The sequence below is a fragment of the Parambassis ranga genome, chromosome 13 (genome assembly GCF_900634625.1).
Source record: "Parambassis ranga chromosome 13, fParRan2.1, whole genome shotgun sequence".
Classification (NCBI taxonomy): Eukaryota; Metazoa; Chordata; class Actinopteri; family Ambassidae; genus Parambassis; species Parambassis ranga.
Window position 1 is genome coordinate 4,279,509 of NC_041033.1, and position 27,916 is coordinate 4,307,424.

Genomic DNA, 27,916 nt, shown 5'->3' on the forward strand with positions numbered 1-27,916 from the left:
TTAGATTTGAAAAAGGGCGAGTGAGAAAAGTTTGGGAGAGGGGAGAGGAAGGAAGGAAGGAAAGGAAGGAAAGGAAAGGAAAGGAAAGGAAAGGGGTCTGTGTTTCTTCAGGGCCCACGGGGGGTTTTCTGTGTGGACCCCAGCGAACTACACAAGAAGGGACTCTTAGCCTGAAGTGAGAATAAAGACTGGGAAGAGAATCACCTCACCACAAAGCCTGGATGGAAACCCCTGGTGTCCAGGGTGAGTGAGGGAGAAGCTTCTAACTCGTTTTTTGCTACAACTGGTATTTTTGGACTTTATTTTTGTTACCTTTTGAAAGACTTTGGGATTTATGGGACCTTTTCATATGGAATGGACATTGCCACCCACAGGATAAGAAAGCAGACATTTTTCTTTTTCTTTTCTTCTCTCTTAGTAGGATGTGCCTTCGGCCTCCTTTTGGACTGCCTGTTGTGGTGAAAGTTTTGCGGGAAAGGGGTGGAATTTTTGTTGGGTGAGAAATACTTAAATAGAAAAAAACCTTTGTTTCCTTATTGGGAGTGTATTGTTTTGCGGGGCAAGCCCTTTAACAGGACACTGTGGTTGACGGTGAAATTTAAGTTATCCAAGTTGGTCTTTTCTTTTTATTAAACAATTGAAATTGGTAACGTCCCTAGTTTGTTTTTTTGTGGTAACGTTGACTGTAAATGATGGTCGAGTGTTACAATGTGAATAACATTGCTTTAATAATAGTAAGAACAATCATTCCCAAATACTAATTTTCCTCTAAGCCCAAATATCCAAGTCAAAGTATATTATTATTATAGTGGTAGTAGCAGTAGGGAGATTTCTACATCCCAAATATCAGTATATATAAATATCAGTCTCAAAATTCCTATATCGGTCGAGCTCTACTGCAGACCTTCAAAAACAAGCAAGAAAAAAAAAAGATCAATGCAAAATATTTTATGTGACTCACTATGAATTCATATCTACAAGCTGTAAATGTGACAAGACGGAGCCTTTAAAGTTCCTTAATGAGTCTGAAAGGATGTTTGTGTATGACTCATCAGTCCCCCCCCCCCCCCCCCACACACACACACACACACAGCTTTTAAAGCATTCTAATGATTCTTTTGGTTCTACATTGCTCCATAACCAGAAACACTGAGAGACATTTGACCAAAAACACTGACATCTGTACTCATATACATCGTGTTGACAATAGTCAGAGGATTTGAGTGAAGAGACAGAGGACTATTTATATGGTGCAACTGTGACAATGCTGAAAACAAGAAAGGCTCCACTGAACATCAGACAAGCAGGTCAGTGGAGGATAGCTAGAGCTCTTATGAGCAGCGAATGGGATTTATGAATGAAACGCACACACACACACACACACACAGATCCTTACTAGACAAGATTTGACAGGCAGCCAAAAATAGACCACAGTGCACACTGGCTGACGGCAACAGTCTCTCTCTCTCTCTCTCTCTCTCTCTCTCTCTCTCTCTCTCTTTCCCCCTGTCTCTCTCTCTCAAGCACACACATACACACACACACACCTCTGCAGTCCCTCTGTCTCCATCTCAGGCTTTGGCGGAGTATGCATGTGAGTCATCAGTGGACTTTAACTGTCTCTGTCCCTGTGTGCTGCAGCAGGGACACAGCAGCAGTCAGTGACCACACACATTCAACACTGTCGGCCTCACTTGTAAACATCACATGACAACGACAGAAACATCATTCTTAAACCGTCAGCACAGATTCCTCAGCATTTTAGTACACAATATATGTCCTTCTATCTCTATATGATACTAGTTAAGTCAGATTATTGCTGGAAAATAAGGCTTAAATGTGATTTTATCAACAAAACATAATTAGTGTCAGTCCATATTCACAGAGGAGCAGTTTTGTTTGGCTGACTCAAACTAACTGCCCGCGTGCGTGCTCGTGTGTGAGAGAGAGGTACGTGATGTGTGTGTGTGTGTGTGTGTGTGTGTGCGTGTGTGTGTGTGTGTGTGTGTGTGTTGCGTATCTCCCTGTGCTCTGTGACGCACGAGTCATGTGGTTCCTCTAATAGCATGAGGAGCTGTCCGCGGTGCTGAAACCACACTCACACCGCGAGGCAGAGAGATGCTCAGCTCACTGACGACCCTGCTCACAAACTGATCACAAAGGTAAGACCTCCGTGGTATTAACAGGTTCCAACAGATTCTAACACTCTACCTGTCACTCATCCTGTCGACACGCATGTTTTTGTTTTAGTTATCTGAGCTCGCTTGTTTGCCAACCTGATGCACCGCCACAGATGTTGAGGCGAAGAGGTTGCCTGCGGTCTGCCTTTGTTCTCCTCTTGCGTCAGATTATTTTTTGTTTCTTGCGCTCTGTAGTTTATAATGGCTGTTTTCTGCGATAGCGTGGAAATTGAGGGTTCAAAAAGCAAGAAAAGTAAACATGACGACGTGGCATTTGCACGTAATTTCTGGTTTGTTATGATTGCTATAATTCGCTTTTATTTATTGGGGGAAAAAAAGTTCCTCAAATTCGAACTTTATCTTCATTTTTAAATAAAATAATCTTAATTTCAATGTATTTCACAATCCAGCGTTATTCAACAGGACTTGGAAACGTTAATAATAGGGAATTTCGAGGGTTTTTTAGATTAAAGGGGAGGTTACGCGAAAACATCAGCCTTACCGGGTTTCCCTGACAACGGGTCTGTGACTCACGGAGAGCAGCAATTTGACGACTAATGAGATTTGCACGGGAGCTGAATACCGCTGCTATTACTGCTGCTAGAAAACAGGCGGCATGATTCCAGTATGATCCAGCAACAGGCAGGGAGGCAGATCAAAACACAGGCAGGGCAATTATTATTATTCATATTGTTGTTGTTAGGGCTGCAAATAAAAGCAGAAATTAAATTAATTAATAATTTCACCTAACACCATGAGCAAAAGTCAAATGACTATAAATGTGTGGTAGTGTACTTTTGTGAATCAGAGCAGACGTTCATAGTGATAATGAGTAAAAGACTTTAAAGAAATGCCAGAGCGGTAACCACTGTGAACCTGTTAGGTTAATGTGTAAAGGTCAGTTCTGACATGAGTCTCTTTGTCTTCCCTCCACAGGTGTCACCATGCCGTCACTCCCTCAGAGCTCCACGACAGGCAAGCCTCTCCTCATCTGTTTTGCCAACCTCCTCTTGATCCTCCTCTTTCTCAGTTCCTCTGGCGTTCATGGGGCGTCACTCAGAGAGCACAGACTGCGGGGAAGTGAATCAGACTCCCAGAGAGGAAATGTCCGCCAGGCACCTAATGCCGACATGCTGAAAGCCCTTGAGTACATCGAGAGTCTCCATCAACGGACCGGCATGGACTCACAGCAGCACACTCCTCTCACTGCAGGGCCCGATGCCAGCCGTATGGATGATGCTGAGAAGCTGCATGCAGTGCTGAGGCTGGCTTCTAACCCTGTGCAGGGTAAGGAAGAGGAGGAGGAAGAGGAGGATGATGAGGAAGGAAGGGAGGATAAGAGTGAGGAGCTGCTCCAGGCTGTGCTCAGCACCCTCCAGCAGACGGAGAAGGCCTCCAAACCAGCCCAGCTTCGCCCCAGCACAGGAGGTGCTGACACAGGCACATATCCCAGGGTGCAGCAGAAGCAACAAGGCATAGTGCCTCACAAGAAGCTTCCCTTAATGTTTGAGGATGAGGAAGAAGGTGAGGGAGATGAGGAAGAGGGTGAGGAAGGGCCAGAGCACGAGAGCCCCTTCAAACGCACCAATGAGAACGTGGAGGAAAAGTACACACCTCAGAACCTGGCCACGCTGCAGTCTGTGTTCGATGAGCTAGACAAGCTGACCAACACAAAGACCCTGCATAAGCGTCAAGATGAGGAAGATGATGCGGAAGAGGAGGAGGACAGTGATATGTTTAAAGTGAGGAATGCAGCGTATGAAGATATGGGTGGGGATTTGGCAGACTGGGGTCCACTAAATGAACAGGAGGAGGAGGAGGATAAAAAACATGAGGTTGACAGAGGACTCGATTATGTAGATGACAATGATGAAGAAGCTGATGAGGATGATGAGGAGGAAGATGACGAAAGCTACCTAGTCAAAAGATCAAATGATCCAGATGACATAGCCAATCTGGTGGACTATTACCTGCTGAAAGTTTTGGAGAAAACAGAGGAAGAGCAGCAGAAACGAGAGATAGAGGAGGAAGAGGAGAAAGAGAGGGCAGAGAGGAGAGCAGCTCAGAGTCAGTACAGAGATAGCATCGATCCAAGAGCCATTTACCAGCTCATTCAAATCTCCCAAAAGTACCAGATCCCACCTGAAGACCTGTTGGACATGCTCAAGCTGGGCGACATGGCAAATCAAGACAAAATACAAAAGAGCAATGAATTATCCAGAGCAGGAAGTAAGCTCCCTCAGATATCCTCAAAGAAGACATACATGAAGCCTGAAGCTAGATTCTACAACAGACGCCTGCCATACGCACAAAAAACCCCAGAGGAGCTGAGGACAGAAGAGATACTCAAAATCCTGGGGCTGGGTGACGCAGAAGATCCAGCTCCCATCAGGAAGCAGCACAAAAGCTCGCTGTCACGACTTCGCACTCAGCCCGTAGGGCGTTTAGGGGAATCCACTCCCACGCAAAGGCGTCTTCCCAGCACTTTCAAAGACGACTACGACGACACCGTGGACGAGGATGAACTGGCAGCATATTTGGCAGCTCAGATGCTGGCACAGTCTCCCAAACCTGTGTACGGAAACAACAGGGCCAGCCAAAAACGGGAGGAGGCCGGACAGAGCATGACGGGCTCCTTTGAAAAGGCGATAGAGCAGTATTTTGATCAGATGAACTCGAACAAAAGCCCAAATGAAAAGAGACAGTCTGAGGATGACGAGAGGGGCGACGACGCACAAATGCAAGGCTTTGAAAATGAGGCAGTGATGAAATTGCTGAGCTACCTGAACCCAGAAACTGAGGAAAGTGATGCCAAAACTACTGCAGGAATTTAGATAAGGCTGTAGATACATATACATAAATATATATATATATATTGTTTCGGTGGAGGGCCGAGGGAAAAATAAAGTATTTTGAAGACTAAAACACACTGTCAACTTTAGTTATTCTGTAGGTTTACAAAGTCCCTATTTATTAGAGTTTTTTTTCAATATGAGTTGGTTTGCTCAACAACACTTAACAGCCAGTACATGTGTCTCACCAGCCTTACATTTCAACGCACACACAAACACACAGTCAAAAATCAGTGTTGGATCCTTTAGACTCACTTGTGTTTTTTGGTAATTCTTTCTTAAATGTGGTCATATGTGACATACCTGAGGTTAATAAAGCATTGACTTTATTTTTTCCTTACTGTGTAGTGTTTCTCTATTTACTCACCATCACACATTGCAAGTGAAACTAAAAAATGCATAGAATCTCCTTTTAATGCCACCCTGAGAATAAAAAATATAAAGCTTAAAAAGGCACTTAAATGCAATTATAATTAAAATTCTTCAAATGTAAAAGGACAAAAATCATATTACGCCATAACAACAACCTTTATCTTCAAGTCTTGAAATATGAAACATCCTGGTCTTCTCTCGGCTCAGTAGGCAGGTTTGCTCATGTACTCTTCAACAGTCTGTGGTGACAGAGAACGTACGTCAACACATTTTTATAACAATGACATCAAATGAAGGTTTGGCTAAAGCTTATCGTACCTCCTGGAGCGTGTCGGCCTCCTCCATAGCCACGCCCACAGCAACTTTAGAAGTCTCTAAGATTTCTCCTTCCATCATGAACTCATCCAGGATGAAGTAGGCTTTCTCAAAGTTAAAAATGATGTCCAGCTCACACACCTGAAACACAACATTTCCTCCATTCGATCAGTAAACAGCCTGCTTTTCACTCCCACCAAGTCAAGACCTTATTTGTACAGACACATTGTGCCTGCAGGGATTTTATATACAGCACACACAACCCACTCATTCCCACTGTTCAAATAACAGAAGGTGCAGCTGTAAGCCCCATCAAACCAGGAGTGCTTCAAAGTGGTTCTGGAGCAGGGGCAACCCATGGGCACCAGAGGGAGTCACACGTGTCTGTGTCATTTAACATCATTTCTGATACTGTAAAGCCAGAGTCCCTGCAGCATACTGGGTATGATATACACTGATGCATGTTTCAGGTTGGGGGTTTGTTTGAGCTTAGAGTCCTTGTTTTAATAAAAGGGACTGAACTGACAACCAACAATTTTCTGATTAACTGAAAATTGATGTTATATATTTATATATTAACTTAAAACCCTTAAATCTTTTTTTTACAGATTTAATTAATAATACTCTACCCAAGTATAAACAGATAATTACTAATAACATAGTTTTACAATGATATAAAATAGTACAATGACATATTTATCTGCTTAAAACTACAACATTTTGCGATTAACTATTTACTTATTTACTACATATGAATGATAAATAAGTGCATCTTAACATCTTAACAGCAAACCCAACTTCTAATCCTGCTAACTGCTTTGTGTACGTTCTGATTTCTGCACGGATGATCACAAAATCATCAAACAAATCCTCCTAAAATCTATCAAAATTAATTTGAAATGTCCTGCTGCAGAACAAACCAAGCCTTTAACGTCGTTTCGAGGCACAGAATTCCTGATAAGCTCACAAAATTCCAGAAATATCTCTGACGGCCAAGCTCAACTTGAGTCTAATTACCCCGACACACTGAGAGCACCTGTGTAGTAGCTGGATGGACGACTCAGTAATAGTGCTGATTAGAAAGAATCTCCTAACACCCTTTGAATTCTTCCCGGGCCGTGACATTTAACTCCACTTACATTGCCAAAGTATTTATCCAACAGCTCGACATATCTGTGCAGCACTTCAAGGGCAAGCAGCTCATTATCTTGATCCTCCAGACCAGCGCAGAAATACAGGCTGGCATATCTGCAGGTGTAGAGGATAAAGGTCACATGTTAGAGCAATTAAGGGACGAGGAAACTTGACAAAGGGCTCTAATGAGAAGCGGGTCTCATGTATAACAGGATGCATGCAAGTTACTTGAACACACTGATTACAAACAGAGAGGGGCTGCAGCATGTTATGCACCATCTCTACTTGAAGGTGTTCCTCGGGCCCTTTTTACCTATGGTGGTCTCATAAAACCATTATTGAGAGTGGGCTTGTGTACACGAGTAAATAGAACTGGTTAACCATTAAGCTTCGGGTGCTCTGTGTCTTTTATTGCCACCTCTTGTAAACAATCTTGAGGTCCCTCCATTGGAGGAAGTTGCAGGTACGCGGCGGACGAGCCAGCACCAACGTCATCATTTCCCGGATCACTTTCTTCTTCTCCCGGTCCGCCTGTGGCGTGAACCATTTCTGCAGGCGCAGCTTCCCCTGCCGACTGAACAGCAACAGGAAGCGTATCTGAAGAGGGCAGAGGAGAAAACACTGGCTAAGATACAGGAGGTGATAACTGGTGTCATGCTGCCAAACTGCAATCAGATTTCACAAGTGGAAATGTGAATGAACACATCTATATCACCTTTGAGAACAATATAAATACAGTGCTTGTATTGTGCAAGTATAATCACAGAGAGGTCTTTGCCCTGGGGTGTGACCACAGGCAGCTCTGCTTGGGCCTGTCAGATAAAGCAGGGTGTTTAGAGTAAAGAACAACAGCACTGCAATATGGTGCAATGTTTATATGACTACAATGTGTAATTATAATTTTTAAAGAGCAAATTCTCGAGCATAGATTTGCATGGGTTTGCCTGTCTGACAGTGGAAGGTTTTCTCTCTAAGGCACTGGGAACATGAACAGATGCGGGTTTCTCCTGTTATATCCACAGGCTCTTAATGACCTTTGATCAAGGAAGTCAGTTTGCAGTTATAAAATCTAATCTCTAAAATCTGTAACCCAGTGGTTTCCTCTCTTTATTTAAACCTCACAAGCTGTAGTAAATGAATTAGGAAGACACATGTTGCCCTCAGGTGCACGGACAGGGTGAATAACAAACAAAGAAACTCTCATCTTACCATTTTATCAGCGTTGAGCCGCCCAGCCAGATATCCTGCAAGCGTTTACCAAACGTTGTCCCAGAATCCCACGGCCCTGTCTTATTGAATGCTGTGCGTTGTCAGATGCAGCGGCATTGTTGATCTTCCCAGAAATCACTGCGCTCTCACCTTCTCCGGTCAGTGCCGCGCCCTGTGGCGCTCCGGCTGCTGATTGGCTGCCTTAAGCCGCGTGCACAGCTGCGCTCAGACAGGTGAGGCAGACGGTGAGGGGCTGCAGGGCAGCACAGGAGGGACTGGCTGCTCTGTGTATCGCTAAACAGCTGTGCTTGCATGAAAATACAGTAGTATTGGAACCATAATCACATGTATAAACAGCTATAGTTGAATATTAAATAATACATTTTTTCCTTCGTGAGTGTTTTCATTGCAGTATTAAGTGTTGTATCATAAAGATTTTACAGTCTTAGTTATAAAGCTGTTAGTGATTAAACGCGGATAAAACTTCCCGTCAAGTTAAGCTATGCAAGCTTAAGCTGAATTTGTGGTCATTTTAACATAATGTGCATTATTATCTTTCCTTTTTCAGGTATGTTTAAATGTATTTGCTATATATAACGCGTGTTTTTCTTAATTCTTAATTACTTACTTGTCCACTGTTTAACATGACAGCCAAACTACGGGATCACTCATATTTGTGTTTGTTCTCAGGTTTAGAAAGACTTCTGTCCACTGCACTACTGCATGTCTCCGTGCTGCCGCTAGGTGGCCGACGGACTTGTTGCTCACTGATCGCAATTGAGCGCTGCTACACGTGGTTTTTGCTCCAGAGTAAAAGCGGAGGAGAGAGCCCCGCACAGCGAGAGGCTTCCGGAGCAGCACCATGTCTCTGTACCGCAACTCCGCCTGGTTCCTGAAGGGAGTGACCGAGTTCACCAGGTAAGATACCAGTCCTGCTGAGGCAGTGCTTTATAGCAGCTGGAGGGAGCCTGTGACCTGCTGCTGTGTCCTGTGTGTGCATCCTGACTGTGTGTGAGTGTGTGTGTGTGTGTTTGCCACTTCTACTCGATCAATTCTTTGTAATTACCTTGCAGGATGTGATCTAAACTAAACCTTGCAGTGTCTGTTTATGGAATTTTGATAAGCAAGGTACTTAAAGTGAGAGAAATTCACAGAGGTGACTGATCATTTTCCAAAAATTAAACTCTATGTAATTCCCAGCTTTTTACCTCACTGATTAAATTAAACTGTACAGATGATTTATTTATTTTAAAATAAAATCCAATATGACTGATTTACATACATTTTTGTATTGTGAACATTTATGTAATTTTAGTAAAGTAAAATGTATATACTATAGCTGACACCTATAGAAAGAGAAGTGGAAGATGTGTTTATTGGGCTATAGAATAAATACCTCAAAACGATGATGAAATGATTTTTTTTATTTTTATTTGTTTGTTTTTGGCCATAAATCCTTCTTCAAGTTGAAGTATGGCTCAAATGAGTCAGTCATTTAGGTGGTCCACAAAAATAAATCTTCATTCCCCATGATAATCTGCCAGTCATTTCATCTGCTTTTTAAGAAGAAATCTTGAAATCTGTTAATCCAGTGTTTGTGATATCATGATTTCCAGCTTGTCCTTATTGTCTTGTTTTTTGGGTATTGATTACAGATTAGTTCATAAACTAACTGACAGGTTGTTACTCTATGTAAATCATCATATAATGTTACAAGCAAACTAAACAATCAGTTGACGTGATTATGTAGTTATGAAGTTTGGTTAGGTAAAGTCAAAGAGTTCATTTGAGGACTGTATGATTGAAAGGATAAGATCCCGTTCTGTTACTTAATTATGTGACGTTTTTTTTCTGCTGGTGGTCAAAATGAAACCTTAAATATCATAAGTTTATGAAATAAATTTGCAGGGACTTAGCAGGTCATGTAAGATTAAGATTAGGATTAAGATTAAGAATACCTTTATTAGTCCCACAATGGGGAAATTAGTCATTGTTATTAGCCCTTAAGTCACAAAAGGGCTAATGCTTTATCAGTCCAATCTGATCTATCGCAGCCCTAAGGCGCCTTTCATCATTTGTACACAGCAGAGCAAGTTGTCTGAAGAGGTGCTTTTGTGATTGTTTCCCTTCTCCCCTTTGTTCTGTGTTATCTTTTCTCCCAGAGAGCTGCCCAGCAACCCGCTCTGACCCTGCACTAATAGCTCTCTGCATGACACCATCCAACAGAGCGGGCATTTAAACTCAGTCTCCTTTACCCCCCACCCCCCTTCAGCCGTGTTCAACAATGGCAGTCAGGACAAAGGGGGGAATTGAGGTCCTTGGCGCCACATATGCTTTCTCTCTCTCTCTCTCTCTCCCTCTCTTTCACACACACATAGATGTTGTCACCGACAGTCGTCTCACCCCAATCCACTTCTCACAAGAAAGCCCAGGCACACTCTCCTCTTTATTGTAGCTGTACAGTAAAGCTCTGAAGAGATGTACAGTAAGCAGGCCCACCTCAAACACTGACCCTTTCTGACCTGAACATGCACACTTACACACACACACTCACACACACACATGTACTGTGGGCAGAGGGAGTTCAAATGTGCAGCCGAGCAGGCTGCTGATATGGATATAATGCACTAATGATGTTTTACAGGAATGCATACTTGTCAGCCTCAAAGAGGTTTGTGGAGAAGGACCTGGAGGTGTCTGTGGCCGGACGCTCCTTTATGATAACAGGAGCTAACAGTGGCATTGGGAGGGCCACTGCCATGGCGATCGCTAAGAAAGGTACCACTCCAACAAGTGTTTTGTTCATTCCATGTATTTAGCAGTAACAAAAACTGTCAGTTTAAATATGATTATAAAACACAATAGACTATAGATCACAATAACATGAAGATGAATGACATGTCTTCTTTTCACAGGTGGAACCATCCACATGGTGTGCAGGAACAAGGACAAAGCAGAAGAGGCGAGAGCCGATATTGTCAAGGAGACAGGAAACAAAGTAAAGTGTGACTCACTTTTCACTAAACAGAAAGAAATAACACAACTAACTTCAAACTATTCTGTGGAATTATTCAGCACTCTAACCAGCTGCTGTCATTACAGGAGGTCTACGTCCACATTCTGGACCTGTCTGAGACCAAGAAGGTCTGGGAGTTTGCCGAGTCCTTCAAGAGGAAGTACAAGGCGCTCAATGTATTGGTTAGTAGGTTAAATTGTGTTACCTTTATGGTTGCCAGATCAGGTCGTAGAGGATGATTAACTAATGCATTTTAATATGTGCAGATCAATAATGCAGGCTCCATCATGAGTCAGAGGGATGTGAATGCCGAGGGGCTCGAGAAAGGATTCGCTACCAACGTGCTGGGTGAGTAAAAGGTCAGGAGTGAGGCATTCATAAAACGATATGTTACCTTCAATCTGTGTCTGTGTTCTTCAGGTGTTTACATTCTCACCAAGAGCCTCATCCCCTTGCTGGAGAAAAGTGCAGATCCCAGAGTGGTGAGTCTGGGCAATTACATACTCCTGTAACCCTCACCGTGAGTCACATTCTCTCAGAAAACACCCTGAAGGTCAGAGAAAAGAACATGTCAGGCGCACAGGGAGTATATACACAAAAACACATGGTCACAGAAGCACAGTACAGACATTATCCCACTGCTCCCCTCTCTCTTCACTCTTCAGATCACAGTGTCATCAGGAGGAATGTTGGTGCAGAAGCTCCGGACAGGAAACCTGCAGTCTGACAGAGGCCGCTATGACGGGACCATGGTCTACGCCCAGCACAAAGTAAACCTGAAACCTTTGTATATTAAAATACACCCTAGGTCAGAAAGAGCAAGAATATGTGAAGATATTCTCCCTGCTGTTTTCTGAAAATTATTGTTGTAATTAACTAATATATAATAATATTTAACAGTGTGTGCTAATACAGGTTCCTGCACATACAATGTATTGTTTGTGTCCCAAAAATTGTATGGAAATTGTAAAAAAAAATATGAATCCAAATCATGAACACTTATATTTTTAGTGTCAATCATAATTAGTATTTCAGACCAAATATCTTTGAATCACATTAATAACTTGTCACATTTAAACAGTTGCTGACATGTCAAAGAGGTGTGTCAGATACACCTTCACCTCACCACCCCTTAAAGACACATTCACATGTCTGTGTGTGTTCCAGAGGCAGCAGGTGGTGATGACAGAGCAGCTGGCAAAGACTCACACTAATATCCACTTCTCTGTCATGCATCCTGGCTGGGTGGACACTCCAGGTACTCACACACATACATGCTATAAATCTGGATTTCAAGGATCTTATTCAGATTAAACTACAGACTCATGTTCCCCTCTGTCTGTCTCAGCGGTGGCCAACGCCATGCCAGACTTCCATCAGTCTATGAAGGACAGCCTGAGGACCCCCGAGCAGGGGGCTGACACAGTGGTGTGGCTGGCTGTGTCTGAGGCTGCCACCAAAAACCCAAGTGGCCGCTTCTATCAGGGTATGATGCAGAAACCAAACCTGCTTATCAATTACAGATTTGTATATGAAGATGATATCACAAAGTGGTATTTTATTTCTAAAGAAGATAGAGAAAATGAAGACAGAGAGAGAAGAGTGCTGGATGAATTCTGTGTTTGTTGGTTGTGGTTTGGATGGGGGGGCATGGTGTGTGTGTGTGTGTGTGTGTGTGGAGGGTGGGGGCTTGGCTTGTGTCCATTGCAGCTGTAGAGGGCTGCTTTTGGTGCCAGATACTGCCAGAGAGTACAGTGCCTCTATAAGCGCACAGACACACATTTACAATGTCCCCAGTGGCCTTGAGGAGGGAGGTTAGTAGCCTAATAGTAAAAGCACTTTTTACTTTTTTAACAAACACACTGCGTTCATGTTTTTATTTGATGCAACATGAAGCAGATAGATTCAGTGTTCTCCTCAGGTATCCATTCATTCATTTTCTGCTGTGACATGAACTGAATTCATTGTAGAATTAAAAATGATGACTTAATAAAGCAGGGAAGGACAGGAAACTTTCATCTACAGATGAGTAAGTCCATTTAGTGACTTAAATTGAACTTGGTTAATACTGTTTGTACAGACCGGAAGATGGTGTCCACCCACCTGCCGCTGGCCTGGACTCACAGCTCCCCTCTGGAAGAGCAGAAGTTAATGTCACTGCTGGAGGACTTGGCCAAGACTTTTCAACCACACTGAGTCAAGCAGGACGACGGGTACGCCACCGACACTAACGCCACCACGTTATACTGACAGAGGCTGGGCTCAGTATATCCAAATCCACCCAGGGGGGTGAGGGGGGGGGTCCATTTTATCTGAAACATTTACCACTTTCTGCAGTCACTGGCATTAAGTGGGGCAAATATCACTGTGTGTGCTATGATGTGTTTGGGAACCCAGCCTCACAATGCCAGATTACATTTATCTATAGTTGAGGGATTAGTGAGATTTGACTATTTCTATAACATGTTTACTTATGTGAGCTCAGCTTTAAAGGGCTAACATTTTATTGTATGACAGTGATTTTTGCTTTTAAAGAGATTTACAGTACACTGTAATAGAGAGGACGCTCATAAACCACACACAGTCTGTTACTGTGACTTTATCAGAGTTGTCAGTCAGATGGGAATCTGATCTGACCAAGGTCACTTCTTTATTTATTCACACACCAGCTTTGGGTTCAGTGTCATGTTGGTGTTCTGATGACTTCTAATATGTGTTTAATAGCTCTGTTAGTAATGTGTATTTGCTTTATTGTAGTGTAGCTTCTGTATTGTACTTGTTGAACCCAGACTGGGGGATGCCGTGTTCTCTCTATGAACAGTGCGCCTTAAACACAACACAGCAGCATCACTTGACATGTGCAATAAACTTACAGATACCTGTGCTGCAACCTTTAAAGGCCTTTTACTGACTGTGGCTATTCTTGTAAATGCTTGCTTGAATAAAGGAAACGACTGGTGGTATTACTCCTTGTTGTGCAGATCTCCATAAACAAAAAGCAGTCATGTAAACATATCAAATATCTTTATTGAGCATCCTTTTTTCCCCTCTCCTTGCTCTAGTATTGAGGACACAGCGAGGCTAAAGTCAGTACTGTATTGTCAACAAAAGTATTTAAAAATACAGTCATTTGGAAATATACAACAACATCCTGGTGGAACAGCCAGTGTGGTGCAAGCGGTTTGAAAGTCAAACACAAAAACAGATTTACAGAGTGAACCCATAATGTGGTGGACAATGAGTCATATTTTTTTGAATGCCATCCACTCCGGTGTTTATTGAACTATAACATGACAAAAACAAACTCTTCCATCTGATCAAAGACATGAAAATAAACCATTTTACAAAGTGACAGCTCTTCCTGGGACTGACGGGCAATCTGAGGATCTATTTCATTAGCAAACAATAAAACTGGCCATCTATCATACCTTCAACATCTCGTCCATCTGCCACGCCTGTTCCAAGGACACGATAAGAAGTAATGACTGAACGAGGCTTCATTGTTCAGAAATAGGGACAGCAGAGCTGAGTCCTGATTGTACTGTAGCATCACCGTTAACCCCATAGATCCCTTAGTGAGGGACTGAAATATCACCTATCTTATAAAGCTGACTTCTACTAGGACCGATGCTCAGATAAAATGAGAATTTTGAGAACCAAACATATTTTAAAGCTGCACTAATTAATATTTTTTAGAAAAATAATGAATCAAACGGCTGCTTGAAATTGTAAAATCACCTGCAAACAGCTGTCTGTAATACAAGCTTTAAATAAACCTGTTGTTTTGTTGTCATACCGTTTAGTACAACAAAGCAGACAGGCAAACTTAGCATTTCGCAGCTAATGATCCAGATATTTCCCCCTGAACGACCCAATTTCAAATATATTTGTCTTGCCACTCTTGTTAAGTGATTAAAAAAAGCAGCCGCTGCAGTTTAAAAGTCACCATTTTTGTGATTTAAAGTACTTACAGCTATATTATTAAGATAAATAATTAATGCAGCTTTAAGTATATACACTTTAAATTATTATTTTCATAAATATTGGGCTTTTTTTTTAATTAAAAGCATGTGTGCTTTTAGAGACTTTTCCACCATCTGTTTTTGGAGGAAAACCAATGTACATTAGTGTCAATTATTGTCTTCTGACAAATGCTATAGGTGTCAATGCAACCTCACATGTGATACTGTGCGGTGTCTAAATGTCATAGATGAAGTTCCCATTGATGTCACTTAGATTAGTGAATCCATCACCACCATCCACATTAACAAGAACTAACGCTGCAGTTCACCATTACTGAGTTCGCTGTGCTTAGTATGTCATTACAAGGAAAGAAAAGTCTACTAGATGGGCACAAAGAAAAGTAAACAACCATTTACAGTGAGAATAGATAAATACTTTACTACAAATATAAATATACACTACATGATCAAAAAAACTGGAATGTGACTACATTTTGAAAATCAGTAATTCCAACATTGTAATGCTCATTTTTCCCACTTACAAGTAAGGCAAGCGTTAGTCTATTGTTAGAAGTTTTCAGCCTCTATTTACAAGGACGCTACATCGAATCCAGCTACTCTCTCTCCCACATCTGATCTTACAAAAAAAAACGTTTCGTTAGACTCAAAAGACAAAGACCACAGGTTGTGCAATTCAGTGCAGTGCTGAGAGCGTTATGAGATCCTTGATACACGTATGGACAACTGAGGACAGAAAACGAACATAAGGGATGAAAGTGAAGAAACAAACAAGACATCGAAGCTCTGGAACAAGATGAGTGCTTCAGCAGATTGAACAGTCGTAAGCGAACCACTAAAAAGGCTTTGTGAATGTGCCCTTCTCTCTTTAAGGCTTTTGAAGGAACACAGGCAGCCCCTGTTCTGACCCCCACCCCCTCCACGATCCCTCTGGAGACGACACAGTGGTGCTACGTTAAGTTTAGAGTACCAGTACCTAGACGCCTTTCAGGTGGCAGGCAATCCAATTGTGCACCACAAAATCTTTTTGCTGTGCTAATTTTTGTTTTTATTAGCACTGAGTTGGAGACAAAGACCCACAAAGCTAAAACGTTACACTAGGTTGCAATAATCACATCACATCAGTTTCTCTACCCGTAACAGCTGCAAGACGATGTTGTCACAGATTGCGACTGTTACCATGACAACATATTCCAATTCCCCATGCCTCACCTGTGTTCATGAGGCAGAGGCTGAGTCATCACTGTCATGCATATATCAGACAGTTACCTCGACTCTCTGCAGCAGCTAACTTTGAAGACATTTCCTGGCCACGAAGCAGCTTGTCTGCTGATTCTCTTACCACGCTCAAGTGATTAGACATTAATAATGGTTACGACTGACATCATCGGAGCCTCGCCTAGTGACAACCTACTGATGTAAAACCTCCTGAGAGTGATTTAAGGCCAACTAGTGAAAGAGGAAAAAAAACAGAAAGGAGAAGAAAGGAAGATCACGTTGATCACGTTGAGTTATTTCAAGCGTCTACTATACATGTGATGCAGGGCTATGTACAGATGGATGAGGTTTTTACAGTGACTGAGCATGTATAGTTAGAGGGCCACACCAAGAAGCAAGGTATGCAGTATGTTTTTAACAGGAATGGCAGGTCAGCGATTAAGTGAGACTTTACAGTTTAAGGGCATTAAAAAAATGACCTTTGTCAAAAGAAGCATCAGATATATTGAATGTAAACACTACTATCAATACCATTCCTCCTATAGGAGGAACCAATACGATGCATGCATACACACACACTGCCCATTGTGCTTAGGGTTCACATCAAAGTGTCAAAATCAGTCACTTCAATGTAAGACTGATAATTAGTGAAATTAAATGTAAAGCAAACGAAATGTGGAAGACACACGCGCGCGCGCACACACACACACACACATTCAAAAGAGCAGGCCTGGTTGTAGCTGAAGATCTCAGGCTTGATAGGGGGATGCACTGTACAGGAGGGGTTTCCATGACACTGGAAGAGTAGGTGGAGCTCGGGTGGGTGAGAGCGAGATGTGGGCACCGCACAGTAGGCTGGGGCCAATCAACGTGGGGAGAAGCCTGTTGCTAAGCTACAGCCAACCACCTGTGTCATGTCCCAGATCTGTGGATACAAACAGCCAATAAGACTGACAGAAGATCTGATGCATGATATTACCATTCATTAACAGCTCCTCGGCAAAGATGGAAACTTTTTACTCATAATTTATGCCAGTAGAATGCAAAAAAAGGTTACAGATAAAACACACATTTTCCGCTTGAAGAAATACCACAAATGATTGATTTATGTTTCTAATGTTTTAAACAGGATGCTTTGTGTGTGACAGCCTGATCACATTCATGACCTCTGTGTCAACAAAGAACTGTTGTTAACCTTAACAATGCGATCGCTGCCACAAGTGACCATCAGGCCTCTGGATGGGTCCATATCCATGTGGGCAATGTTGTGTTTCCCCTCGTGGAACGTAGCCAGCGGTGTTCGACTGTACCACACACACACACACACACACAATGACAGCATTTCAGTGCACTGCGAACAGAGGTATGATATGAACAAATCTTAAAAGAAGCCCTTTTACTCACTCTTCTTCTTTGATGGTGTCAAAGCAGGCATCACACACCCGCACAGGGAACTCGAAGCCCATGATCGGGAACGTGGTGCGCTTAGAGCTGCACTTTCCACACACAGCTTTGCCGCACTTCCTGCAGTGGTGCTGCAAACAGGAAACACACTTGTACATTAGCATGATTAATGGTAAGGGATGAGCTTCTGAGGACAGTGGATAGACTGTACTACCTGTCTGAGCCCCAGGGTCTTAGTGTCCCACATCTGCTTGATATTCCAGAAGAAAGGCTGCTCGCACTTTTGACATGAGTCGCTATCTAACCACTGAGGAGCCTGCAGAGACACGTATACGGTAGTTAGAAGCTATACTAAGCATGCAGAGACACTGCACTAAAATAAGTTTGTGAACAAGAGCTGTAAACATCAATAACACGGATTGAAAACTCTTAATTTTGTAGCTGCTGCTGAGTGACACAGATGCTAACCTCTTCTCTCTGTGTGTCCATGTTCCAAACGGCAATGCCTCCATCGGCTGAACACGTCACCAACTGCCTCGTCAGCTGGAGGTAACGCACTGCCTGAACACGCTCGCTGAGGGAGTGGAGAAAAATGCAGGGGGGAACCGTTTTAGTGTCTTTTAGCTTTCTCATGTGTGCTACAATGTGTCCCCTACCTGCCCAGTAGAACTAGAAGACAAAGCTATAGCAACTAGCTGGTGAACATAATGGAACACATGGATATCAAACGGTGCAAAATAAGAGGCTGGAACTCTCTCTACTCTGACATCCTGTTTTCCGCAGCCACTGGCAGCTGCTTTAAGTGATAAATGTCTAAAAGCCGACAGCACACTAACAGGCCATTGAACTGCTGTTTAATAAATTCAGCAACAAGCTGGTGAACAGGGAGAAGCAATTAGCAGCTAAAGAGGCCGAGGGTTTCTGCATGTATTGCTGTAGATGAAAACAAAGCATTTTGCACAGAGTGCATATTTAGAAAAGATTTGATTATATAGAAGATACAGAAATATAAACACATGTTAATGTTAATGTTGCTGGTTTCTTTACTACATAAAATGATGTTTTGCATCTTAAAACAAAAACATCTAGACTGAGGTCACAACAGGGTTGAGGATCTGTCAGAGCTGTACGTGCTCTACTGCATGTTTAGGCATGTCAGAGACAAGTGGCTGTAAATCCCACTATGGTGCAACAGAATCTATAGAGCCTCTCCCCAACGTGCATCAGTGTACACAGGCTTTGGTGGCAACTCCTGTATCCAGGAGGTGGTGAAATATGTATGAAGGAGGAGGAGAGGAGACAAAAACAGTGCCAGTCGGTGCCTGGGGACAGCTGTTACTGACACCACTGAGACCTGCCTTTGACAAGAGAGTATTTATAGAGGATACTGTAGGTTGTGAAGAGAAATGATAAAAAAAAGGGATGTACCATAGTTTTTTTCCTCAGGAATCTGTGGCATAAGTACACATCTTGGGAGCATCTCAATCCAAAACAAAGTGAAATCAAATGCAGCAGCTGTGCTGATAAATAGGTAGAAACTTACTGATGTCCCTGCAACAGCAGCGTTCGTCCTTTGCGGCCGCCGATGTCCCACATGATGACACTGTGGTCGGAGGCTCCTGAGAAGAGCAGCCTCTGGACGGGGTCCCACCACAAGGCTCCTATACTACCTGGTTACAGAAGAAAATAGTTATTTAATATGTAACACTGGGAGGTGTTTTTATGGTGTGAACTGGTGTCTCCACCCAGTGACCACAGAGGGAACTGCAGGCAGATCTACATCATACTGTAAACATTACTTTACATACTGTAAAGAGGTCAAACATATTTTTTTAAAAATGCATACAAGTATTAGCAGAAAGAAGCCAGAAGCTAACCGAGTCTGGTTAGGTTAGTTACCTAACACTTATCTCGCCATGTGCAAACATGCATGAACATTTATTAGAGTACCTACTGAAAAATAAAGGCTGTTAATTTGCTCAGTGCAGTCACATGATGAATATTAGCCTGTGGCAGGAGGAGGTGGGATGATCAGGAGGAATCTAATTGTAGCTAAACAAGCACAAGGCAACAATACTCATACAGAGCACTACATAGTACAACAACTGAATCCGGTCATCAAACAGGACTTTAAAGCTTTCATTAGGGTTTCACCTTATTCACCTTGTATTCTTACACTGTAGAGTGCCTTCCAGTCTTTGTGCTAAGCTAATCTAAGAGGCTGGAAATTTCACTGAGTGAGTTTTCACTGAGTTTTTACTGCACTAATTAGGTCATACAAGCTATAACAGAACCTTTATTATAGAGTAGGAGCTAATATCCTGGGGATGATTGACTCAATGATAACATTAGCACTAAGTCTGACCTTTTGTTCTATGTTACACTTTTGAGTGATCATAATTTCCAATAAATATTTGGTGCTAGTCATGTGCACAGCAAACACTGAAACCGTTATTATGCACTACCATCTGTCTAATTAATATGCATAACCAGCACCAAAGCACATGTGCAGATCAAAGTAAAAGTTAGGAAGTCACATGTTTTTTTTACATGTTCAAACCATAGAGAAGATTGAAGCAAGGCGTCTGGACTTGTAGAGTTTTCTAGAAGACGTTTCGCTGCTCATCCAAGCAGCTTCATCAGTTCTAACTGTTTGGTGGGGAAACATGGTTTATATGTGGTTACAGACCTCAGTGGGTGGGTCTGGGTAAAAACTTAAAAAAACAAAAAAAAAACTTACAAACAATAGCACTAAATGTTTCCATACTTACCTGTGATGTTCTGGCTGACTGGGCCAGGTGTGTCTAACGACTGGCTAACGACTATGAAACTGCCGGAGGGGGACTGGTTGACAGCCCTTTGTTCTTACTGTGAGTATGTGCAAACTTCCTGGGAATGGATGGAATCACTGCATTGTATGTGGTAGAAAGATGATGTCTGAGGCCACCACCTCTATTAAGGGAAGGTTTTTCCAGCTTAACATAGAGGGCGTCCTTGACTCCTCTTTCATACCACCTTTCCTCCCTGTCTAAAATGTGAACATTGTTGTCCTCAAAGGAGTGGCCTTTGTCTTTGAGGTGGAGGTGAACAGCTGAGTCTTGTCCTGAAGAGGTGGCTCTCCTGTGCTCCAGACGCCTTGCTTCAATCTTCTCTACGTATGATGACCTGGATGACTGAGAATCTTCATCAACATGTTCAAACCATGTATGAAAGATAAGGACAAGCTGTAATGGCAGCGCCCATCTGGCTAACCTGCAGGTAATATGAGGTAAAAATAGACTTTTTGACTAGTGCTGATTGTCAACAAGCCTCGTGTGTGATAAATGCTTTAAGTAGAACACAGGAAGGTGTTTGTTTCACACAGAGAAGTGTCTGGTGCTTCATTTTTGTTGTCCTATCTATTTTCATGGCACTGCTCCAAGGACACTGAACCCTCATCTGAGTCATGCCCTCTGATTAAGCATTTCTATCTTGATGAAAGAGGCTTTTCCACATTGATAATACTCCCATGTAAAGCGCTCATATGGCCACTGAATGGCTTTGACAAGCGTGAAACCAAAACAAGCAGTTATGGGAATTTCTGAGGCATCAGTGAGATGGTATGTTCCATCACGGGTGTCCAAAAATAGAATTAGAGCTGAAATGAAATACTCAGCAGGGCTGATTTCTTGCCTATGAGGAGTTCTGACTGGACAAAAAGTTTATCAGCTGCATTTGTGCTCTTGATGATTCAGATGGCTAAAACCCTCCAACTTTACCACCAGCTGCTGCCTGTTAGTTCCACAGTCTGCCTCGGCACCTCCTCCTCCTCCTCAGTTCGAGGACACGGAGTTAATAGTGTCATCGCCTTCTCGTCTGACCTTTTTCGACCCTGATCCTCCAATGCAGCACGCATGATTTGAAGTTGCATAATGGTGCATTTATGTGTTGTTGTTCAGCTAAAGCTAACACCCAGTAAGTCATCAGAAAATGTGTCGATCTTATGATCAGATTTTTTTGTATATGTGAGTGGCTCTATTGTCTGACATGTGAATGCAGCATGAGGAAACACAGATGACTATGTTCAAGACACATAATTTAGATTTGTGATAATACATTGTATTGGATTATAAATAAAAATGAATTGAATTAAGTAGGGCACAGAAGGATCTGCGAATTATTTATAAAAATAGCAGGGAAAGGAAATCACTGGCATACGGGCTGTGGAAAAAAATAGTATGGGGAAAGGAGACTGTCTTAGTGGATTTAATAGCAGATTTGCCTGCCCTGTTATTTTCCTGTATAGAGAAACGATGTGGGGGAATCTGGATCATCTATTATTTACTGCGGTCACATCTGCACATCTGGCTTTAGCATCGTAAGCCCACATTCATGTGAAACAGTGCAAGTATCTGTACCTTGAATCAAGAACGGTAGCTCCAACACATAAATGCAGATGGACTGTGTGCCTTTACCTTCATGACCCTTCAGTGTAGTGATGGTAGAATACGTCTGCTTCTCCAGTTTCAGCAGAGTGATCTGTCCTGAGTAATCGCCAACGAAGGCGTGCTGCGTCTCGTGATCGTATCTGAGTGTGGAGTCAGGGCTTGAACAGACTATTCTGTAGTGTATCTATAACACTGCATAACATTGTTAGTGAATGAAGGATACTGTAGGCAGGAAGCCCAGGCGGTGAAATAGTGCCTCCCCAGCATGCTGCCGCTCTGGGTGCACATCCAGCTCACACTCTTGTCGTGGCCGGTACTCACCACCCACTCACTCTCCAAGGAGAACACCATATCTGACACACGGTTCTGGTGGGCTGCAAAAAAATAAACACACACATGCATAATTTATGTTAAGCAGGCACAACACATATTGGAAAAACATCAAATGAGATCACATCTATTCAGTCTGGGATGAGCACTAATTTGTACCTATTTCCATGTGCTGATCTCACAGGCTCTGCTTAGTGTTGCAGTAATCCACACTAAGACAGATGAATCCCTTCAAAAGATTTGTACTCCAATCTGTTTTAATAGTCAGATTACCTTTAAAGTGCTGGCTTTTGTTGTCAAACTTCAATAGTACACATCATTTATTTTACCAAAGGCACCTTCTGATGCTCAAATAAAGCAAGAAGATTTAATAACAGAAAAAAGCACTCATACCAAATGTTACTTATGTACTGAGTATGTACACCCTTTCACCCAAAACAGAATCAAAACAATGAGTTTAAAGACATCAAAACACACTGCAGGAGTGAGAGGAACTACTGAGTTGATAATAAGTCTCTGTGGGGTTCATCAACCCACTAACAGTAAATGAAGTTATAAAAATAATATATGCCTGGTTATAGCTGCTTTAAATTAAAACAATCTGCATCATAAAATTGCAGCAATTGCACCAATGCTCACACTAAAAACAACACAGCATAGTTGCAAAGTGTAACTTCAGTGAACGAGCACTAATTGGCCTCTGAGAGTGATCACTGATGAGCAACGCTTAAGGCATATCTGTTTTAAGAGCAACGGCATAATTGTGTTTTTCCTCTTGCATTCGACACGGTGAGCCCAAAAACAGGCAATGAAGTAACATTTGTATTGACTAAATCCAGCTAGCTTACTACCTGTTGCTGTCTCATCTGATGTCTTTTTCAGAGTGTGCTGAAACATGTTCACATAATAATGCAGCACAGATTTGTGTGATTAATCTAAAAAAAGCTTTTTTCTTTCCATCTTTCTGTCATAACATTTGATCAGACTGCACATATGCTTGCTGCTTTTTAAAACCTCTCGTCTGCAAAAAGGCAAGTGACGATGTTTTAAGCCCTGCGCATCTTTGAAGTGAACAGACGCATTCAAATGCCTGTCTGATCCAACTGTGAGTCATGCTTTAACTGCTTGGGCTCAGCTGCTTGAATTTGCTACAAGTGGTTATAAAGCAGATGGAGCATTACAGTGGTGACATGTGGTGTTTTTGTCCTCTTAAGCAACAGGCTGGCTGGAACTTGATTTTCCACTGGGGGAGGCTAAATAGCTGCTGATACAATCACAGGAGGAGTTCATGAATAAGCAATGATGCTAAAAATGACATTATCAATACACAAAATGATTTCTTAAATGTCAACTTAAACCTATTAGTACAGCACAAAGAGTGATCTGTACTTTTCTGAGTAATCATAACGCAATGAAGTGTGTTAAGTGGATCATGTGGAGCTTATGCACAAGCCTCACGATACAATGTGATAATATACAAAGATACCTGGCATTGTATTCTGCAATTGTGCAAAGAAAAGGGCATACATAGAGCAAACCATACACTTCAAATATATGGAAAATGTTCGTATCAGCAGGGTTATATAATGCAACCGATGCACAATGTTGTGATACAGATTAGAACAACAGACAATAGAGAGCATCACAGATATAAAGAAAAACTATAATGCTCATTTCTAGCTCTGCAATAGAATAAGAAGGATGGAGTGCACAAAGACTGGCAGCAACAAGCACTACAGAAGGACATCTGTGTTTGGTAAATATTACCCTCATCACCTCCCACGTAATGACATGTAACATAAAATATCCACACAGCCCTGCCACCCGTTTCACACTAATCCACTGTTGAACAGAAATGTACAACTAACATAATGCTTTATGGAGAAAACAAAGTTTTTTAGTTTAAACTTTTAGTTTAAACTTTAAACAGGATTGTGATGTCATCTGTTTTACTGACATGCACAATTAGAAGCATTTACACCAATCAAACAAGAGTATAAGGAGAAGGAGAAGTGTGAAGGACACAGTGGAGCGTGACATATTGCCATATTGTTTAACCTCACACACATTCTAATGTCCTAATGTAACACTCACCTGGATATGTTTTGACGTGGTTCATCTTATTGAAATCTTCAGAGATGAGAAACTCCTGCAAGGCAACGCAAACACGATGAAAAATGGTTTCAGATCAAATAACCATCCTTCCCCTGTGGCTATTTGAAGAAAGCATGAGAGTGTTTTTTTTCCAACTGAAGTGTCTGAACAACAAAAGAGAGACAGAGACAGTGTCGCAATATGAAGCCATTTGTTTGAGTTAGTGACTTTCACTCACCACAACAGCTCCATTGTCCTGACCGATGAAGATGCGCCTGCTGTCGTGGTGGTACGACATGCAAGAACATGGAGCTGATGGAGACAGAAGCAGACGTCGTTTTATACAGCCGCGGTACAAACATGCCTGTACATGCATATTTATAGCTATTTTTCCCCAGAGATGTAATGTAGTCTTACTCACAGGAGACTGTGTGGTAGATGCTTGGCCAGTATTGCCCGCTGTCTCTCTTCAGCCACACCCGGATGGTTCTGAAGAAGAAGACAGAAACACATCACTCTTCAACATCTTCATTCATTCTCCTCTGCACTTGATGTAGAAAGAGTGAATGGACTTTGTGAAAATAGCACTAATGCTCAACTCCCCTCTTCTCAAAATGACAAAGGAAACCATTTGCAAACTCGGTTGTTGCTTCAGCAGGTTTCAGTCAAAATAAACCAACACTTTAAAATGATCTGGGCTATCTGTTTCATGAAGGAACCTGCAGCAGCCCACTACTTCTCCTTTTCTGATATCAAGCGGCTTACATATGTGATGGAAACAGATAAGTTCCTTTTCCTTAGAAGGGGGATGTTGTCTTTACATACTTAACCAAGTGTGGCAGGCATCTCAACACTTGTACTCAGTGGATGGAGTTGATGAGACAAGACTTACACCTTCACAACTGGGATTATTTAATGTGGTATTTTTGTGTAGTACTAATCATCTTGAAGGGTAAAGATTAAGAAACCTTTATTCTCACAATGGGGAAATAAACATCATAAAGAAAGTGTAATTATGACTTTTTATGTTCCTGAACCTAACACTGAGATTAAAAAGGCTCCTCTGCTTCAAAGTCCAGCTACATGCGTTTTGTAAACCACAGCCTTTGCAGATTATCTTGGCATCAAGACGTTACTTTATGGGGAGCAATGTTTTCTATTAGCGCTAGGTAGCTAGCTAACTCATACACACAACATAGCACACATTTGTATTCCGTTAAACAGATCAAATCATGGGTCATTACAATCAACAGCACACAGAGGACAAAGCGTAAAGTGTCTCGTTTTTTTTTAGTGTTGGTTGTTTGTGGTTATTTAACGGAATTGACTCATTCTTGGTGAATTCTGTCCCCCCCACACCCTCCTCCGTTTTCCTCATATCCAAACAAAACCCCCAACAAATACACGTCTTTCAAAGACAGACAGCTGTAGCTTCTTTTCTCTCACATTGTGCGTCTGTAACCATAACGCCAGGTATTATTAATGTCATGTCCAGTAAATAGACCAAGCCCGCTAGCTGCAGTGTTATGCTATCGTTAGCCTGCTTGGCAAACTCACCTGTCCTCGCTGACAGTGATCACTCCATCTTCCTTTGGTACTAAAACGGCTGCGTTGACCGCGTCTGTGTGACCCTCGATCTTGTTTAAAAGGACCGGTCTAGCGGTCTGAGGCCTCGAATGAATCTCCGCTGCCATGGTTTGAAGTAGCCAGCAATGTTGTTCTTCAGCTGATTTTCCTCCTCACTCGCCAGTAAAGGAGGATCAGCTGACACCCGGAGCCGCTCTCAGGATTACCGTAATGACGACAAGAGTGCGCCCAACAAATTCAGACCAATCATGATTCATCTTGACATACCGCCAGAGGGAAGAATTATTGCACGGGCGTACCGGACCCAGGGTCAGGGCCCAAAGGGCTCAGGGGGCCCTGAAGTCCAAGCCTGTGCACTGTCCAGATTTACTCTTCGATAGTCTCCCCTCTGGATGGGTTGTCGGAACAAGCACGGCGGATACAACTCGTAGTTTCCACACTCTTTATTTCACACGCACACACACTACATAAACTGTGAGCTGGACGAACTTCCAACTGAACATTTAGTGACTCTTGGGACCATTAGGAACTTTCAGTGATCTGTTATGAACTTTCAGGTGAACCATTAGAAACGACTTCCTACACTCACATCAGGAAATAAAGTTTCTACTGGAAAATCCTACATGCACTGCTATATTATCCAAACTGATATATGTATGATATACATGTTAATGGTCTCTTGCTTTGTGACATCAAGACTTAAAATACTCCAATTCTTTGGCGGTAATGAGGTAATAAGGACATTTTATTGTAAATTATCAGAAAGACTATTTACTTGACAAAATTGGTTATATTTGTGTTTAATCTTTTAGATTCACTAAGCCAATCGCAGACCTGAAGGGTTCTCATCCAAATTGTCTGATGGTATTCATACTAGTTTTCTTAAATGGAGTTTCATCTTACAAATCATAACAACACAGACGTGCAATCCCTTCACAGATCATTCAAGTTCTATCATATCATGTTCCTAAAAACTTCCTATATTCATATTTTATAATGGCTGAAATATAAAGAAACATTCACTTTCTGTAAAGTGAGATCATTTATGATAAATAAATTAAAGAAAATAAATTAAATGAAGACAACTATTGTCATGTGACCAAAAGTCAACAGAGTAAAGTTGACTTTTGGTCACCTTTGGTTTCATGATCTATTTATTATTATCATGTATTTCTATCATATATTGTATTCTATTTGCATTTCTGTACAGTATTATTGTGTTAAACTTTTCCTCATGGATCAATAAAGCTTTATCTCTTGCATTCACCCTTAAGTTAAGCAGAAGTTTCATTTAGTTTGTGAACCTTTCAATAAATCTTTTTAATGTGCAAGAATGGAACACATGAAAATGCTGCTGCCTTAAACTGATAAGTGTTATATTATGAACCAATCAAAGCAATGAATGAACTGGAACAGGCTATTATAAATGATGACAGATTGAATAGCTGTTAAATGTTTTATTTACTTAGATTCCCAAGACCAAATAAGATTCTCTGTCAATAAACATGCACGTGCAGGATTGTAAAACCTTTTGTGAACCAGTGAACGTGCAGCCACACACAACCCCCCTTTTGACACATGGTCTAACCCATGCAAAAGCTAGAAACAGTGATTTAGGAAGACAAGGTTCATAATCAGGACCATACCAAACACCATCAGACAGCTTCCTGTAGGTCTGCAACCTTTCTGACATGGAACGACCACCCAGAGTCAGTGAAATACGGACTTTACACATCATATCTCTGCATTGTTTTATAAGCATTGTTACCAAAGACTACATAACTACCTGTTGGAGTGG

At 41.9% G+C, this 27,916-nt stretch overlaps 4 protein-coding genes across 4 annotated transcripts; 2 read left to right on the forward strand and 2 right to left on the reverse strand.

The window, feature by feature from the left end:
- Window positions 1-2,096: 2,096 nt before the first annotated feature.
- On the forward strand, window positions 2,097-5,361 carry scg2a (secretogranin II a). Its single transcript, XM_028419385.1, has 2 exons — window positions 2,097-2,162; window positions 3,117-5,361. Exon 2 carries the CDS (start codon window positions 3,125-3,127, stop codon window positions 5,012-5,014), a length of 1,890 nt encoding a protein of 629 aa, XP_028275186.1. The 5' UTR covers window positions 2,097-2,162; window positions 3,117-3,124; the 3' UTR covers window positions 5,015-5,361.
- Window positions 5,133-8,195, reverse strand: ap1s3a (adaptor related protein complex 1 subunit sigma 3a). Its single transcript, XM_028419386.1, has 5 exons — window positions 8,063-8,195; window positions 7,272-7,450; window positions 6,859-6,967; window positions 5,723-5,860; window positions 5,133-5,643 (listed from the first exon to the last, which is right to left on the reverse strand). Exons 1-5 carry the CDS (start codon window positions 8,063-8,065, stop codon window positions 5,608-5,610), a joined length of 465 nt encoding a protein of 154 aa, XP_028275187.1. The 5' UTR covers window positions 8,066-8,195; the 3' UTR covers window positions 5,133-5,607.
- Window positions 8,196-8,865: 670 nt separating this feature from the next.
- On the forward strand, window positions 8,866-14,030 carry dhrs12la (dehydrogenase/reductase 12-like a). Its single transcript, XM_028419841.1, has 10 exons — window positions 8,866-8,980; window positions 10,707-10,840; window positions 10,978-11,060; window positions 11,165-11,260; window positions 11,345-11,426; window positions 11,499-11,560; window positions 11,744-11,848; window positions 12,246-12,336; window positions 12,427-12,564; window positions 13,159-14,030. Exons 1-10 carry the CDS (start codon window positions 8,925-8,927, stop codon window positions 13,272-13,274), a joined length of 963 nt encoding a protein of 320 aa, XP_028275642.1. The 5' UTR covers window positions 8,866-8,924; the 3' UTR covers window positions 13,275-14,030.
- Window positions 14,031-15,136: 1,106 nt separating this feature from the next.
- On the reverse strand, window positions 15,137-26,297 carry wdfy1 (WD repeat and FYVE domain containing 1). Its single transcript, XM_028420299.1, has 12 exons — window positions 26,089-26,297; window positions 24,953-25,020; window positions 24,770-24,843; window positions 24,532-24,586; window positions 22,331-22,481; window positions 22,135-22,247; window positions 19,224-19,350; window positions 18,149-18,254; window positions 17,895-17,996; window positions 17,681-17,811; window positions 17,472-17,580; window positions 15,137-17,201 (listed from the first exon to the last, which is right to left on the reverse strand). The coding sequence occupies exons 1-12, from the start codon at window positions 26,223-26,225 to the stop codon at window positions 17,142-17,144; spliced, it is 1,233 nt and encodes a 410-aa protein (XP_028276100.1). The 5' UTR covers window positions 26,226-26,297; the 3' UTR covers window positions 15,137-17,141.
- Window positions 26,298-27,916: the final 1,619 nt, after the last annotated feature.